The following is a 17,502-nucleotide window of genomic DNA, read 5'->3' on the forward strand; positions in this document are numbered from 1 at the left end:
TCTTTCCATGTGGAGGGGGATGTGGACACTGCTGTCTTTTACATGTGAGTATCCAAAGAGTGTCCAAAGATAATGTTCCGAGTTCAGGTTGCTTTTTGTTTTTTTTACTTTTGTTATTTAATGACATGAAAATTTTACTTTGTGATATTATTTAACAATCATGCGAGTTCCCCACTCCATTATTGTTATTGTCCCTTCATCCTGCCCATTGGTCTTTTTATCTGATCCTCTGAAGATTGGTATAGACATGCCAAAATAAAGTCATAATAATGTCAGCTCTTATTTGAACTCATCCTGTAATGCCAGGTGATGCGTTTCGACTGGCGATAAAGGTGGTGATGAGGTGCGATGTCGAAACGGACTCTAGCATCTAGCGATTAGGTTTTGGTTGTACTGACAATGAAACAACTTTGACCTTGATGTTAATACATGTATAGTCGACATATTCTTGACAAAGTAAAAGAGCTGTGTGCATGCTGACATTCGAATAATGTGGCAAACTTTTGCTCGCCGCTCATTCTGGCTGGAATAAGAGCTTTTTTGTACTCATCTATACAAGCTGGTTACTGAAGTCAACAGTACAACACGCACATGTTTTACTTATTGACTAGCAAGAACATGGCTACTCTTACATGTTTGCACCACACAAAGGAAATGGTGCCTAACCGCCCAACTACACAAAACTGTGTTTAAACCCCATGTAACACACATCTCAATATGCAACATTCGACTATTTACATCCAACTATTTCCTTTTCTTTCTTAGTTTACCAAAGTAATGGCTGATAAGCAGCCCAGTTCCAACTAAATGTAAATATTAACATTGTAATGCATTTTTATGTTTATGTCTGATATGTTTGCATCTGGTACTGCCCCGGCTCGTCTGACAAATTTTAAAAGTCAATGTGGCCCCTGAGCTTGAAAGTTTTCCCATCCCTGCTCCATGGGCCTGCAGTGGCAAGAAATGGTGATATGTGTAAAGCATGTTTTGGCCATTCTGCTTCTCTGTTCAGAGAGCTGCAGTTCAGATGGTTGGTAATGGAATTTGGCCCCTTTTGTCATAATAAGGGGAAAGGTTACCTCACCATATTCATGCTTTGTACACGCAGAGAATTTTGCACCCCTCCCCTAAAAATGTAACTCCATCGACAGTCATGGTTTGCCAACAAGCGAAGCATTGCAGTTGCTTGATGATTGGATGTAAAATGAGCACAAGTGTATTTTTTTAGTTCTGACATGTGATCCTCTGAAGAACCAGTGCGTTACTTAATTTTTTTTTTTCTAGAAAAAACGCTGGTTGGTGAATGGGGTTGATGCCATAATGTCTCTGTTGGCCTTCTATAGGCCACTCTCCTCCTCAATAAAGCTACAGACAGGGGCAGTGGTGGCCTAGCGGTTAAGGAAGCGGCCCCGTAATCAGAAGGTTGCCGGTTCGAATCCCGATCCGCCAAGGTACCACTGAGGTGCCACTGAGCAAAGTTCCGTCCCCACACGCTGCTCCCTGGGCACCTGTCATGGCTGCCCACTACTCACTCAGGGTGATGGGTTAAATGCAGAGGACAAATTTCACTGTGTGCACCGTGTGCTGTGCTGCTGTGTATCACATGTGACAATCACTTCACTTAAAAAAAAAAAAAAAAAAACATGGAAATGGCACATCCTGGGGAAATCTCATTGTGTGACTGGCTCAAAGTTTCTGTAATTCTGCACCACGGCTGAATTTTGGAAAGTGACTTCAGATACAGTATTAGGGGACAACATAAGGACCTATATAACTACATCTCCAGCAATGCACTCCAGAGCAAATCAGTGCTGCTCCAGGAAGGGCTCTCTGCACAACCACATACCTTGTCTCAGGCCTTGCGACCAGCGCAGCCACGGCATCCTGGGGCTCCTGTGGTTAATTTTTAGAGGACTGCCTCTTGGAGTGCTTCATCAGATCATTGAATGGGTTTCGATTTCTAACCATCACTCACACATCAACAATTTCATGCTACATTATTAATATGGGACAGGCCAAATTAAATGTCATATCCAACGTGCAGCTCGCTGTCTGACTGCATAGGTTTTTAATGAGGATGTGACCGTGGCAAGGACTGTTTATTTTTTGAATTTTTTCCCTTCCCAGGAAGAGGTGAATTTTTCAACGGAGAGTTATGAGTATTGATATGAATGTCTCGCTATCAGTCAACCAGCAGGTGCATTGTGTAAGGTAGCTGCCAGTTGCTGTAAACAATGGATTTGATCCAAATAGGTATGCATTCGCCATTTATTTCTTGAAACATATAGATCTGGAAAAGTGGGGAGGAAATAATAACCTGTGTTACATGGCTGGTTATCCACATCCAGTATTTGAAATGAGCTTTTAAACCAATCTTATCAAAATGAGTCTTTTCATTTCCATTGATTTATTTGTGCAAAATTAGTTTCCAATTTTTTTTATAGTTTGCAGGTTGTTTAAAAAAAAAGACCAGATCATCTACAGACGCCCCCCCATCTGAACCTCTTATCCACACAAATACACTTCAAATAGTCATTTCAAATATTCAATCAATATTTTTCATTAATTATTATTAATGTGCCAAAAATGTGTACGTGAAGGTCACAGTGCTCTTATAGCCTGCTGGTCTTTGATTATATATTGTCTTAACTGCACCAGGGAAACTGATAGTAGGTGGCTTGACATCAATCCCTTCCTTGGTCTAAAATCCCCCAGAATGCATAACCTTTGTTAAACCTCACCTTTTGTTTGACAAAGCAGCGTGGTTAACATACCTCAGATTCACTCTTTCAATCACTCCGCAACAACTGCATTTTGCAGGTTTTTTAGAAAGAAAGCATATAAAAGAAATTTCCAAATATTTCTGCAGGTCGTTTCTGAAGGTCACTTTATTATAGAATTCTCTTCCACCTGCTGAGAGGTGTGAATTGAGAAAAGCACGTAATTGGAAAGAGGAGGGGAAAAAGGCCTGGTGCTTGCAATATTCCACGCCAGAGAAGAACAGTTACATCTGAGAGCTAGCTCTCTCCCATGATGATACATGGGCCGCTGCCAGCTTTTTATGGGTGAAATGAGAAGAAGAATATGAGAACAATAATTGCTTGCATTTGCAACCGGAGCTTAAAATGTTATGAGAAATTAGTGTTAATGAAGACAACCTGCTGAGATCACAGCATGAGGGCAAAGATGGAAGGGAACCATCTGTAGCAGTCAGGTTATACAGTTTGTTTTAATAATCATCTTCCTTTAATCTACTAGTGATGGTTTTACAAGATTTGCATTTTTAATAGTTTTTGTAACACATAATGAAAATGGTATAATGGTGTATGGTATAATGGTGTTACTATTCCAATGAAAATGGACCACAACAGTTTACATTATATTGCTTTATATAAGACATATGTCACAATTGTTTAAAGACATTAACAAGAACCATGAAGTACATTATGAGGAAAGAAAGTAATAACCTTCAGTAACAATCATGGCATCAGATTCCCCCCCTCTCAGGCCTCAATATTATATGATGATGCCAATAGTAGTGCTGCTACTATTACTGCTATAAAGAATAATAATCACAAATCATGTAATATTGTAAGTTTGTTTCTTTCTTTATCTTTAAAATATTTATTTTATTTGTCATGGGGCACTAATGCTCCTCATCTGCCATATTATTAGGCATTCTTGTATGGACACTGGAGCTAGGTTATTGTTAAATCTCAGCTTGTATAAATACATCCCCCTGTAAAAAACTTAAAAACTCAATGCGAAGAATGAAGATGTATGGCGTTGCATGGTGGAAGTGATGCATGAAATCATTTTGACCAAGGGCAAAAGAGTCACGCACCCGAGACCAGCTTTACCATCCATGCATTTGTAAGAGGGGAGCAGTGATAGCATTAGCATGCCGAGCACACTGCCAGCGCTCTCTGTGAATTCTTGTCAACAGAGCGGCTAAAAAAAGGGACAACATTAAATTTGGAACATAAGTCTTGTTACATAACCCCAAAACTTCCCTGTCAATCCAGTCATCATTCATATTTATATATTTATTTTTATGGGATACTTGTGGATAAACAAAGGCACAAAAAACGGCGTCTCTCTGTCGCCCTGTCATATTGTGTAATAATTATTGTCATCCCTGATCCAATATTCTTAGATAAATTGCTGGTGAAACAAATCATATCTTACTTTGCAATCTGATAAATGTGATTTTGCCAGCCATGAAAGAACAGTAGGGACGTTTCTCTTCCTGCACCCTGGCAACTCTGATAATGCTTTTAGCGAATAAAGCATGAAAACCTTGTTTCTGAAGTCCCTTTCATATTTCAGAATGGGGTGTGTGTGTGTACTATAGTTTTGAGAAAGAGCTGTGACAGGACACGTCTCTTGCGTTATGAATTCTATGCCGTGTTGAAAGGCTCAGCGCAAAGACAGGGTTTAGTAAGATATCAGCTCGGCAAGGGGGTCTGCATATGATGTATGGATTGTTCTATTGCTAATGATATGCCATTGAATAAATGGTCTCCGGCATAATCAGCCTCAGTCAATATAATCTCCTTTTGAAGGTTCTCATTAATCTTAGCAGGGATGGCTAATCATGTCTCTGTGCTTGAGCTCTCGCGAACGTCTCACCTACTTATGTTATCCTAATTAATTTTCAGACGTAATGTCCACGGGCAGCAGACTGTCCCCACTCTCTTGTGCCATTCAATTCTGAAAGGAAAAAAAAAAGCAGTTCCTTGATTACCCCCACATGAATATGAAACTGAACCAACCATATGTGCGAATTAGAGAACCAAAAGTTAATAGAGATATGAAATTCAAGTGTTACTAAATCATTTCATGAATATATATAAATTTGGACCTGGTACTGCACTGGTTAAATATTGTCATGCTTGAGAAAGTAGTGTCATGCTTGAGAAATGGCCCGAGGCACAACTGCATGATATGTATTAAAAAATAATAATAGTGAATATAGGCATTGACAATTTGGTGTACTATAGAAGATGTTGTTTTTTTTATTTGAGTCAGAAGATCATAAAGTAGTTTGGAATACAACTCGTGAAATGTTCCTTAATAAAGGACTATAACTTTAGTCTCAATGCAAACAGTTTGACCGGTTAAAAAAAGAGAACAATTTGAGGCCCAGGAGTCCATAGGAAACTTTATGAATCTGTCTAGATAAAAAAAAATGTTTGGCTGCATGTTCTCTGCAGTATGTCTTCTTGGCTTCTGGAAATAAAAGCACAAGGAAGGGTTGGGTTGCTGGGTGGCTGTGGATGGAGGAGGAGAAACAGGCAGCCTAGCAGCCCTAGCTGGTTGTTTGCTTTCTGTCTCTCTCTCTCTCTCTCTCTCTCTCTCTCAGTCACACTCTCTCTCTCTGTGATGCATGAAAACATATTTGTACCAGTCGTCAGCAGCCTCAGATTTCCCCTGTGACACTTTTGCTATGATGACATTAATTCATGAATCTTGAATGCATCTTGCCATCAAATTCAGGCTCCACAGAATATTTAGTCATTTGGAAATACAGAAAACATATTAAAATAAATGTTAAATGCACTTAAAATAAATACACGCATGGTATCTCAAATTTTGGCAACTGCCCTAGGGCAGTTGTTTTAATAAATACCTGTCTGTGTATCCATAGGAAGATTATTATAGTTCATGCTTCCCACTGGTGTGAGTGTTTTCTTTGTGCCTGAATTATGGAGGCAGAATATTCTTGCCATTTGACGGTTTGGACGTGGAATGTCTGACATGTCACCCCTGCCCCGTTCTTTACAGGGAGTTTCTGTTTGTCTCACCCCAGAAAAGATGCGTATTCCAGGGGTCTCTGCTTTACCAGATGAATCTGACAATCTGACAGGGGCTCCAGGATACACAAAACAGCAATGCGCTCATACTGTTTCACTCAGAAACAGTATTTTTGTATTCTTTTTTTTTTAGTGCAGATGAACTGCAATCCAGCCATTTTAAATCAGCATGTGTTGTGTGGGATTCATGGTTTTTGTATAATAAATAAATTCTACATTTTGTATGTACTCTTTTGGGGGTTAATAGTTATGACACTGTCCAAACCTGTCACTTTTTACAAGCTTTTTTTTGCTTGTCAAAAGATACATTAATGTAGAATTAATCAATCAACAAGTGTTTTTGAAACACTAAACATGAAACACAAAGTCTCCTAATCTGGCAACACCGACTGCCATCTCTTCTTCCATCTCCACTTACCTTCAGTTTCTGTCCTCAAAATACTTGTAAATCTTGTGAATTCCTGAACGCATCCAATATTTAATGTCTAATGTAATATCTCAAAAATAAACCCCTAATTGTGATAGTGCAATTAAAAAAATCCAATCCAAAATGTTTAGCAATGCTGATCTCAATGCATCCACCACACATGCCTACAAAACAGTTCACAGTTACTGCTTCGGTAGGCTTACGTTAAATTGGTTAAATTGACGCTGAGTTTAAGATTGTGTTTTGCTCCTGACAAGGGGTAACATCCTTGTGCAGTGCTGAGAAGACTAAGATGTCATCCGGAGATCTCGAGGAGATGCAGCACATCAAGGGATTTCATTCAAGCTGATATCATTATTGCAATGACAATATAATTTCCCTGTTACACTGGACAGTTGATTTTTTTATTGACAATAAAAAATGCACTCATAAAAAAAATTACCACCAAAAATCTGCTGCCTGCTCCCTATTTAATTCCACTGTTGAATATGAGTGTATTTTTTTCTCACCTGATTCCATTTCTCTCTGTTATGGCACTGTAGTAACAGTCCCATAGAAAGTCCTAACTCAGTGTCTTTATCATACTTGCCATAACTTTCCCAGAACTGTCAAAGTTTTTACTTTTCTCTTTTGTAGTGCAGTTTAATGCCATTCCATCAATACACCACATAGTCATGCAAATGAGACGTTTGGAAATGTATACTTTTCTGTCCCTGCCTATTCAGTCTTCAGTTTGATCATGGATTTTAGATGCCCGAAAGAAAGGAACATATATGGCAGGTACTAATTAACCATGTCTCCAAACTGCCTTCTAATCATCAGGCACAGGGCGTCATGAATTTTTATGTGATACTGAATGCATAGGGTGGCTTTTGTGCATTTGTCCCAGCCTCCTGTCTGCCCAGTCCACAGTCATTCGGAAATCACATGCTGCTGTACCTGCAGACAGCACCTGCGTATAGAGGGGTCCATTCACTAATTACTGGTTCATTCCATACAGCTACATCAGAAACGCAGTGGAATAGCTGGATTTGTAAAAGCTTTACTGGTTTTTATGGTCAGTTTAGTGGACCACTGATACACCTCCTCTTTTTCTAACTAAACCGGAACCACAATATAAACTTTCTATTGTACTTGTTTTGATATAGCACTGAGTAAGAGCTGTAATTGCCTTCTTTTAGATGAGCACAGAGTAGGGTTTTTTTAAACCACAGAAAGCTCCCCAAAGGCAAATGATTATTTCCAGTTGTGCTGTGCTTTTTATTGTGCCGCAACTTATCACAGGCTCAGTCATAAACACATGCAAGCCCCTGGGGTTTTGATCACAGGATTTTGTTGCATGCTCTGAGTTTTTGATGCATTTTTTATGAATGTAGGTGTTCTGTTTATGTAACATGTCCTTTGTCAACCCTATCAGCATAGTAAGAACAGATATACAGTGGAGTTCAAATTTCTTACATTACTAGGGATAATGGTTCTATTTTGCATTCCTTTTTCATTTATCATGATAAAAATTTTAAATTAACTGTCAGCATTACAGAGTATTTCCCTTTGTGGGCAAACAACGGCCAAAAAAATGGTCCAAAGAACAATGTGACCTCACTCAACACTTTACTGCTCAGGGATACATGGTGTAGACATAATACAAAATACCATTCCATGTTATTCATCTATTCATTCATTTTTTTTTCTAATAAAACATTCTGCTGACCCTGACAGTAAACAAATAATGCAATAATTCAGTAGTTTTTATATAATTGTTCTCATTTCCATCCAAAAGCAATGTTGCATGGTCACTCCTTTTTTTTCATGCCTGAAAGATGAAGTGTCCAGATGCGGCATCTGACATTCCTTCATCGTCCATCTTTGTCTTTCTGTAGAATTTCATATAATCACACAGGATGTAAACTCAACTCAGCTGTGTTAATTGTGTTACATATATCTTTATACTGCCCTGGAGTGGCACCCCACTCTGGGTGAGTCCTGCCCCTGTGCCCAATGTCTCAGGATTTGCTCTCGCAGCCATGATTCTGCATATGAATAAGCGCTTAAAGAATTATTGAATCACTTTTTTTTTTTGCAGTTTTGATTAGACTTCGTAGAAGTCAGGTCAACATAAATACATACAGTCACGTTTGAAAAGAAACCTGAAATAAGCTGTCCTTTAACTGCAGACTTTAATTTCAAAACCAGGTGAATGGTGAAGAAATTATAACAGTATTTATGTGTGCCTCCCAATTTTTTAAGGGACCAAGTAATGGGTCGATTGGCTCTTCAGCTGTTCCATGGCCTGGTGTCTGTTATTCCCTCATTATCCCATTTACAAGGAGCAGATAAAAGGTCTAGGGTTCATTTCAAGCCTGCTATTTGCAATTGGAATCTGTTGCTGTCGACCTGCTGTCTCGATATGAGATCCAAAGAACTGTCACTATCAGTGAAGCAAGCAGTCATTAGGCTGAAAATTAAATATTAGGTGTGGTTAAATCAACTGTTTGGAACATTCTTAAAAAGAAAGCTCAGCAACGACCCGGAAGACCACGGAAAACAACTGTCTCTTGTTCCTTGGTGAAGAAAAGACCCTTCACAACAGTTGGCCAGATCGAGAACACTCTTCAGGAGGGAGGTGTATGTGTATTCAAGAGAACACTTCACCAGAATAAATGCAGAGGGTTCACCACAAGATGTAAACCATTGGTGAGCCTCAAAAACAGGAAGGCCAGATTGGAGTTTTCCAAACAACTTCTATATAGTTCTGGAACAACATCCCATGGACAGATGAAACAAAAGATCAATTTGTACCAGAGTACGGAGAAAGAAAGGAACTTCTCGTGATCCTAAACATTCGATCTCATCAGTGAAGCATAGTGCTTGTTTCTGCTTCCCTTGTATTTTTGGATATTTGACTACTAACAAAAGCAGGATGAATTCTGAAGAGATTTGGGGGAATATTGTCTGCTCATGTTCATTCAAATGCTTCAGAACTCATTGTACAGCCCTTCACAGTGCAGATGGACAATGACCCGAAGCATACTGAGAGAACAACCAAAGAGTTTAAGGCAAAGAACTGAATTGTCATGAAATTGCAAAGTCAATCACCTCACCAATCAAATTGAACATGCATTTTACTTGCTAAAGACAAAACTGAAGTAAAACACCCAAAGAACAAGCAGGCACTCCCCTCGAAACCTCTCCAACTGAAGCTGAAGGTCTGCAGTTAAAGCTCATTTTGTTAGTTTCATTTGAAATCCACTGTGGTGGTGTAAAGAGCCAAAATGATTAGAATATTTATGGACCTGATTGTATGTGAACAGATTACTACTGGATCACAGTTATATGTGTGAGTTATAGTAAATAGTGAAACGATTGTCATTGTGAAACACTGCAGCACAGAACATGGCGCACACAACAAAATTTGTCCTCTGCATTCAACCCATCACCCTTGGTGAGCAGTGGGCAGCCATGACAGGCGCCATATTAGCAGTGTGTGGGGACGGTACTTTGTTCAGTGGCACCTCAGTGGCACCTTGACGCTTCGAGATTCGAACCTTCTGATTACGGGGCCGCTTCCTTAACCGCTAGGCCACCACTGCCGCATGCTTTGTTGTGAAGTGAAATAATTATCAGAATGTGTAGCGTAGCTTTCATCTGTGCTTCACAGGTGTTTTCCCACCCTACTGTTTTCGCCGGTTCCCTATGGGATCTGTATTTTTTTTTGGACGGAGGTGCATTGAGGCTAATGTGTTGTGACAGTGCAGCCTGTCCTGAAGTGTGTACCTCAGAGAACGAATCATTCTGGGCCACTTTCTGATGGCCGCGCTTAAAAGAATGCCGCCGCTGCTCTGTTATTTTACTCACTTTGGGTTTTTATATTGCAAATGGCATTGATGTATGAGCAGGGAAACCCCAGTAGAATGTGAGGAGCAAAAATGAGACTGAGGACCTGGAAAACGTGTGTGGATTAAACCCAGGAGTTTTTTTTTTTTTAAACCATCTTTTCTCTGAAGCCGACTGCGGCGAACACACTTAATTGCAGAAATCTCACATGCACACGCTGTCAAGGTGAAATGCTCAGGGTTTCAGGGGACATCTCATGAATTCCTAATTGCTCTTGTAACTTTCAGATATATCTATTTTAATCTTAACTGATATGTGTAATTATCCATGCTCGCTCCTTCACTCCCCCGACACTTCGTCTCGCTCTCGATTTGCTTAATGTAGTAAATCATTAATGCTACATAGGAGAACTTTGGCCACAAAATGCCGTAGCAGATTTTTTTCTATGTTATTTTATCTGCTTTTCTGCCTTGCTGCGCTGACCTTATGCCCATGCATTGTAGAGTGTTAGTAGCCTAGTGGGAAACCCACCCACCTACGAACCAGAAGACCACAGTGTGGTTGTGTCCCTGAGCAAGACACTTAACCCTGAGTGTCCCCAGGGGGACTCTCTCTGTAACTACTGATTGTAAGTCACTCTGGAAATAGTTGGTGTACAGTATATATTTCACCAGCATTTTTCTATGCAGTAAATATAAATAAAAAAAACGAAAATTGGAGAGTTAATCTCTCTCCGTTGCCACATTAAATAGAACATTCAGAATAATTTTTCTATAACACTGTAGTGAAATATTTATGTATTTAATCATGGCTTTGTGATTGGTGACCTTTAAGAATTAACCTGAAGTAGGTAAACTGGCAAACCTGAATGGTTCATATTTATGAATGGATTCTACTGATAAACTCTACAACTGACTTCTACAAAGACAAGTAGTTCCATCTCTGATCTAGCGATTGGTTACATTAGTGAATGATAAAATATGATGTTCTGTATAAAATATGATGTGCAGAATATAAACCAGAAAGACTTTTTTCGTCCTCCATTCTTTCTCTGTATTGAACAATCACATCCCATTGGTGTGTGACGAACACAGCAAAGGTCAAATTTTGCAAGTATTATAAGTGCGTCTAATTAGGGCCTCATAAATGTCAGCATGCTTTATTCCGATTTGAGCTCCAGCCTGCAGGACCAATATACTGTACATATCCTGGCGCCTTCTGACTCCAATTTTTAGAGGTTGCCCTGCTCGTCCATACTTGAGACATGTTATAAATTATTTTGTGCAGTTCTCACAGTGGGGCATTAAAGTTGTCATACTGCTCAGTTTCTTATTAGGAAGCTTGTAACTGGGAATTAGTTTGACTGCTGTATATATCAGACGGCAATTGTTACTTTTCAAGACTCTAATTGGAGGACATAAATACATGATTTGGGGGACAGGGTGGGGGGATAAGGACTGAAGAAAGTTCCTGCTGGTTTGAGACATTTTGTTCTATTTTTGGCGATCTAAGATGTTGTAGATATGACTGCTTCAGAACTGTTGTATTTACTAGTTTGCAAGCAATGATAATCTAGCCGCGTGCTTTGTTTGGTGGCAGATGACTGTAACAGAGGTTGTGTTTCAGATGACAGCACCGTGAAGAAGTTTTATTACATGGAAGGAAGCAAAAGATAAACAGAGGAGGAGGCAGGAGAAAGGATCTTAGACTGTTTCCAGATTAGGCAGTTTGGTATTTTGGGAGAATAGGCATTCAGGAATCTCATTAACACTATTAAAACATTAGCCTCATATTCGGCTAAATGTACATGATTCAGTAGTATATAGTAAGTGCATATTATCAGGGCGTCAGATACGGGAGAAATACTGTTTTATTTGTTGCCTGCTTGTTTGATTGGCCGCTGGCTCGCTTGAGAAAAGTGTTTCACCGGTTGCATCAGATAATGAGACTAATTGAAATGCACAGCAACTCGCATCGAGCTGTGTATTCTGCCACTTGTACTTGTTACCTAAGTGCGCTGGATATTGGACGGGCCTGAATCTGTTATGGACAGTCCTCCTGGCACAATACGTTCAGAAGAACTTTCAACCAGCTTTTTTTGGGGGGGGTTTGAATACTCAAAAAGAGGGGAAAAAGGGGGAAGTCTCAACTTTTTTTCTGTTTTTCTTGTGCTCCCTTTATTGGTGTTAGACTTTGCCAAAGCAGTTGCCGGGAGACCTGTGTCCTATGCGGCTGTGTTGAGGATGAAACCAGACAGTTCCTCAACACTGAGCACAAGGATCAGACCGCGACATGACCACAGCACCACCTCGGACTGGCCACCCTTCTCCCGACACAGATTCTCCGCCCTCAGCTCTCTGGAGGACTACAGAAGCGAAGGTGAGAATTTATCCCCCTCGTGCCACCCGGCCATTGGTTGCCGCCTTCCAAGGGCGGACAGACAGCCTCTCGACTTTACGGGAAGATGTAGCCCCGGTAAAGCTTTCCACAATGTGTTTGTCCTGTCATCCCGGAGAGCACCATGTCTGGCAGTCACTTACTGTAAGTGCTCGGTGTCTGGAGGTGAATGGTTTTCATTACTCCCTGACAGCCGAACAAATTCTCGCTCTGACACCTCGTAGTCTCCCAGTCTCCGCCACAATCCCTGCCTTTACCTCGACCTTCAGCTTCATCAAGCTCTTTTAAGACCTCGCAACCTACCCTGGCCAGTTTGGTGTTGTAACATCCATCAGTTTATTTTCTGTGGGGTCCAATTACTGCAGCTCATTTAAGTCACTTGTAGCGATAAGATGGATGTAGTCTGGAGTAATTCTTAAGTCTTGAAGGGATCTTCCGGCCGTGCATTGCTTCTGTGAGCCGTAGCCGCTGACCCAGGCCCTGCCCTGCCCGAAATTGAAGAGGGATCAAAGGCAACATTCGGCGGTCCCCCTTGACGCCTGTCTCCAGTCGCTGTGGAGAATATGATGGATGCCTTTGTCAGGAAGCGAAAGATTAATTTTCTTGAAGGCAGCGGGAGGGCAGCAATATGACAAGTGCCGTTGCAAATAAATAATTTTGGCATCGGCTGGTTTTTGGCTAAGTCCAGGCGGGGTCATGGCAGGTGAAGCCGCATTGGAGATGGATTTGCCTGGTCAGGCAGAACTGACAGTTTCTTCAGGATAGCATATTTTGGAGAGAAATCTGTCCAAGGTCACTTTTGCATTAGCTGAAGTTGGGTGATTGTAGTGTAGCATACAAATACTTTCAATACTAAGAAAAGGTTTGAACATATTTTTCAAAAATGGCAGTGTAGTGCAATGGATAAAAATGTGCAAACAGAAGACCAGTGCACAGTGGACAAACATGACAAAATGTAATGGTTTTGGGATGAGAGCGAACATGGGATAAGACGCCACAAGTCAATACAAAACTATGCCATGGTAGGTGAATACAAGACAACATTACATATATTACAATAATAAAGTGATGGGTAGATGGAGAGATGGTGTACACTATGTAAAAGGTAAAGGATTGTAAGGACCATGTACACTTCTTGTACTAAAATAATCACCTATATCTCATATTGAAACAATAAGACTTGAGGAAAAAAATGCTACTCTTTTGAGGATTGGCAGTTTTGTGCTAATATATTACTATCAACACATTACAATTTCTGCTGTAAAATTGGAAAGTCCAGGTCCATGGCTTTTCATATGTTGTGAAGACCCCCACTTCTCCAAGCTGTGGCCTCCCCGAAACAAACAAGAAGTATCACCAGAGGGCCAAAGGCCAGCAAATGGCCTGAGGTGCCATGCCATCTTGTTGGGGGTGGATGACCACTGTATTCCTGTTTCAGGGGGGTTCTCTCTGGACAAAGCACAAACGTCAAAGCATAATCTGATTGGACTGTGGCAACCTTTTGTCCAGTATAAAGGAAGAGTTAATTCAGGGGGCTTTTCCCCTCCAGGTCTTAGGGGTTTTAGGGGTTCGCTCCAAGTTTCTGGGCTATTTCCCCCTCTCCCCATTGGGGCTCTTTTCCCCTCAGCATCTGGAGGTTCTTCTTCCTTAGCTTCTGGGCTCTTTCCCCCCTCCACTTCTTTAAGGTGCAATCTCCCACTCTCATTGCTAATAATTAATGGAGTCAGATTAACAAGGTCAACGCAATCCCTAATGGCCATTGTTTTTACACTACAGTAATAACATTTCCATAACTAATCCAAATAATACATTTTTTGAATTTTTGAATTTTTTACAGACTTCAATATTTGTTATTGTGGTTTGATGGATTGGCTTAATTGTTCCAATTAATTAATTATGAGCTGGCTTCCTTGCGTGGAGGCCTAGCATGTAAGCGGTTTAGGAAAGTGAGTGAGTGAATGAATAATGTTAGTTAGTAAAAGGTTTTATTTCACAGGTTAACCATTTAACTGTTTAACATTTATGGCATTTATCAGATGCCCTTATCCAGAGCGACTTACAATCAGTAGTTACAGGGACAGTCCCCCCCTGGAGCAACTTAGGGTTAAGTGGGATTTGAACCTGGGTCTTCTGGTTCATAGACGAGTGTGTTACCCACTAGTCTACTACCACCCATAAAATAATAAAATCTGTGTATGGGCTAGCTGTTAATCTTTCAAGTGCTTTTCACTTTCAAGTTACTTTAACAAGATAAACAAGATGTGGTGATAATGTAGTAAGTGAATAATACAGAGTAGGGGCTGAATACAGAGTAGGGGCTTAAAGAGTTGTGGTCTGAAGGGTTGAGAGCCTCTTAACCACTGAAAGTGAAAGGTTGAAGAGAACCACATTAAGCATCAGGGAGAGGAAGTGCATGACCATTCAATATTAGCCTTTGTTGTACTGATATCACTAGATTGGCTGATGGGACGCCCCTCAGCCAATCACAATGCAAATTCTGAACTACCAGGGCTAAATTTATATTGCTGTATTATTAATTGCCAACAATGCAAGGCCATTTACAGATGCAACATGGAGCCAAATTCTCTTATTGTCCTGCAAAATCACTGAGCTCATGGGATTCAAGAGGCTACTGATGTCTAAAACATTTTTAACAGTACAACAGACACTGTTGTTGTCCATGATACTAAGACAGAAAAACAACAGTCAGATTACCCACAGTTCCCCAGACCTGCACGTCTCACTTGCTACGCAATTCTCGTTGAGTCTGTTTTTATGCAAGCTACAGTTTACAGCTGACAGAAGAAAAGATTTGATTTAGGCTGACGCGTGTTACAGGCCGTAGGTCTTCTGTGAGTAGATGCTGTCTGCGTTGTCACATTTCCCCAGGTCATTACATTCTGAAGGTGCGTGGGCAAAGCCACGCGCAAAGATACGTGACACGAATTTTACAAATGAGGTGCAGCATTTAAAGCAGTATCTGTACACTGTTCTCAGAGCCTAATTGTCAGCGAGAGACGTCTCTACACTGCTGCACACAGCCTTCAATTGTCAGTGAAATTCAATGCCTGCAGTGCTAAAAGGGCCAAATGCTGATGCTGTGCTTGCACAGAGGCTGGTGAATAGCAATGTGGTTTTAGGATGACTGAAAGGCTGGGCTCTCTCAAACTGCAAAAACACACTGAATACAAGCCAAATGCAGTAACACACCCTTCACAGTGCATCAAAAGGGCACATGCACTGCATTCTGTGCTATTATCACAACTTCCAGTGTGTATGTTCACACAACACACAATACTAATTTCATATACGGTCACAGTGGGGCATTGAGCCAAAATGGCACAATTGCAGAAAGGGACATGAAAGGCACATTTTTTCTCAATATATAAATAGAAATGTCAAAAAATGTATTTAGATATTGACTATTTAATTTATTTTTCTGCCTCTAACACGTCTAGACCTAAATGTTGGCAGGTATGTGTTTGTTACACATCTTGCATTGACCATATGGCTGTAAATGCCACTACAACCATATTCAACGCAATATGTTTTCATTAGCATTTTAATATAATTCATTTTGTCATATTGATTTCTGTTTACACGCACAAAACTAGCTGTTTGTGTTGTGTTTTGTTTAAGTTAAATACATCTTATTTAACATGTATTCCTGCTTATTTTTTATTGGTTCTTGGATAAATCTGAAGTACAGTGGTTACAGCTTGAATCAATTAGCAATTGTGAAACACTTTGAAGGTTAAAACAAGCCTATTATCATGATTCTATCTTGTTTGAGTTGAACCTGCGTTGTAATGTGCTGGATAAATATCATTTCTAGTACAAAAATGATATCCTAATTGACACCATTTGCTTTTTTCGTTTCAATTTGCTTTTATTCGGTTCCTTTTAAGGTCGCAGTTAGTGTCACAATAGTGAAAATTAGGCCTGAGAAACATCAAATTAATTTGATAATGCAACAGATTTGCTAATTTCCCCCCTTTTAGTATAAAGTGAATTGGTGAGCTTTAAATTTCTTCACCCGTCAGGATTCGCTGTGATCTAGTCTACCCTCGTTACCCTCAAAACAGAGCTCCCTTTCCGACCTGTGTTCCCTTTTCTTTTCTTTTTCCATGAAAGCACCACTACCAATAGTGCCTCTACCAGTAGTTTCTGTTTCAGACGCACAGCAGTTCTCGCCAGAAGCCCACAGCGCACACTGAATTGCTTCAATGTAGTGGGAGCAACGGAACCAAAAAAAAAAAGACATTGATTTCATTCTCTTGTGTACAGACACTTAAAAGGAAAGGCAAGGAGAGAAATACGCAGATCTCTGTTGGTTCAAGACAACAATTTCATCTATGATGGTTGTGCGTTAGATTTAATGTGTAATAGAGAGAAGGAAGCAGTTTTTTTTGTCATAGATTGCTGAATAAATGTTTTTTTTAGATCTGAGCTGGGATTCATTTATGCTTGGTGCACAAGCTGAAAAACTTGCCCAAAGGGATGCCTACTAACCACTGCCACCAAAGGAATTGTCACTTCTTATTGGTGCTTTTTGTGAAACTTGACAGGAGGGCATTAGTGGCCACATCGCTTTTTCCCTCCTTTCAGATTCAACTTTGTTCATTTCTGTCTTTTCAGCTTCATTAAAAAAATAAGGGAAACAGGCGGATGGCTAGAAGGGTCCTCACGGTCATCGACCACGATCATTTTTGTGAAGTGATTTTATTTATTTCGATCTATTTTTGGGAAACTAGGGAAATCAACGTGTGAGTCTGTTAACCTTGAACTCAGAAGTGTCTGATGCTCCAAATTGCCTCGTAGCACTCGGAAAGATTCAGTGGCAAGACGGGCCATTCCTTTATTCCACCCTTTCCTGTGCGCCCGTGATCTATGTATAATTCTAAAAGGCATTTTATTTCCCTGCGGAACCACATTTTGCTGACAAGAAGCTGCTGAGAATACAAGAAGAAACCCCCACCACTCCCTTTTGCCACCAGATCAGTTTTAAATGTTGGGGGAACCATTTTG

General features: G+C 40.3%; 1 protein-coding gene across 5 annotated transcripts in view; it reads left to right on the top strand.

The window, feature by feature from the left end:
- The window catches only part of cntn5 (contactin 5), a 152,958-nt gene that overhangs the window by 58,125 nt on the left and 77,331 nt on the right, over positions 1–17,502 (top strand). For all 5 annotated transcript variants that reach the window (XM_028962211.1, XM_028962209.1, XM_028962213.1 and 2 more), the window contains one exon: positions 12,268–12,456. In XM_028962211.1, the coding sequence (XP_028818044.1) occupies positions 12,268–12,456 (189 nt within the window). The remainder of the gene's footprint in view (positions 1–12,267; positions 12,457–17,502) is intronic.

Source organism: Denticeps clupeoides, chromosome 19 (assembly GCF_900700375.1).
Source record: "Denticeps clupeoides chromosome 19, fDenClu1.1, whole genome shotgun sequence".
Taxonomy (NCBI): Eukaryota; Metazoa; Chordata; class Actinopteri; order Clupeiformes; family Denticipitidae; genus Denticeps; species Denticeps clupeoides.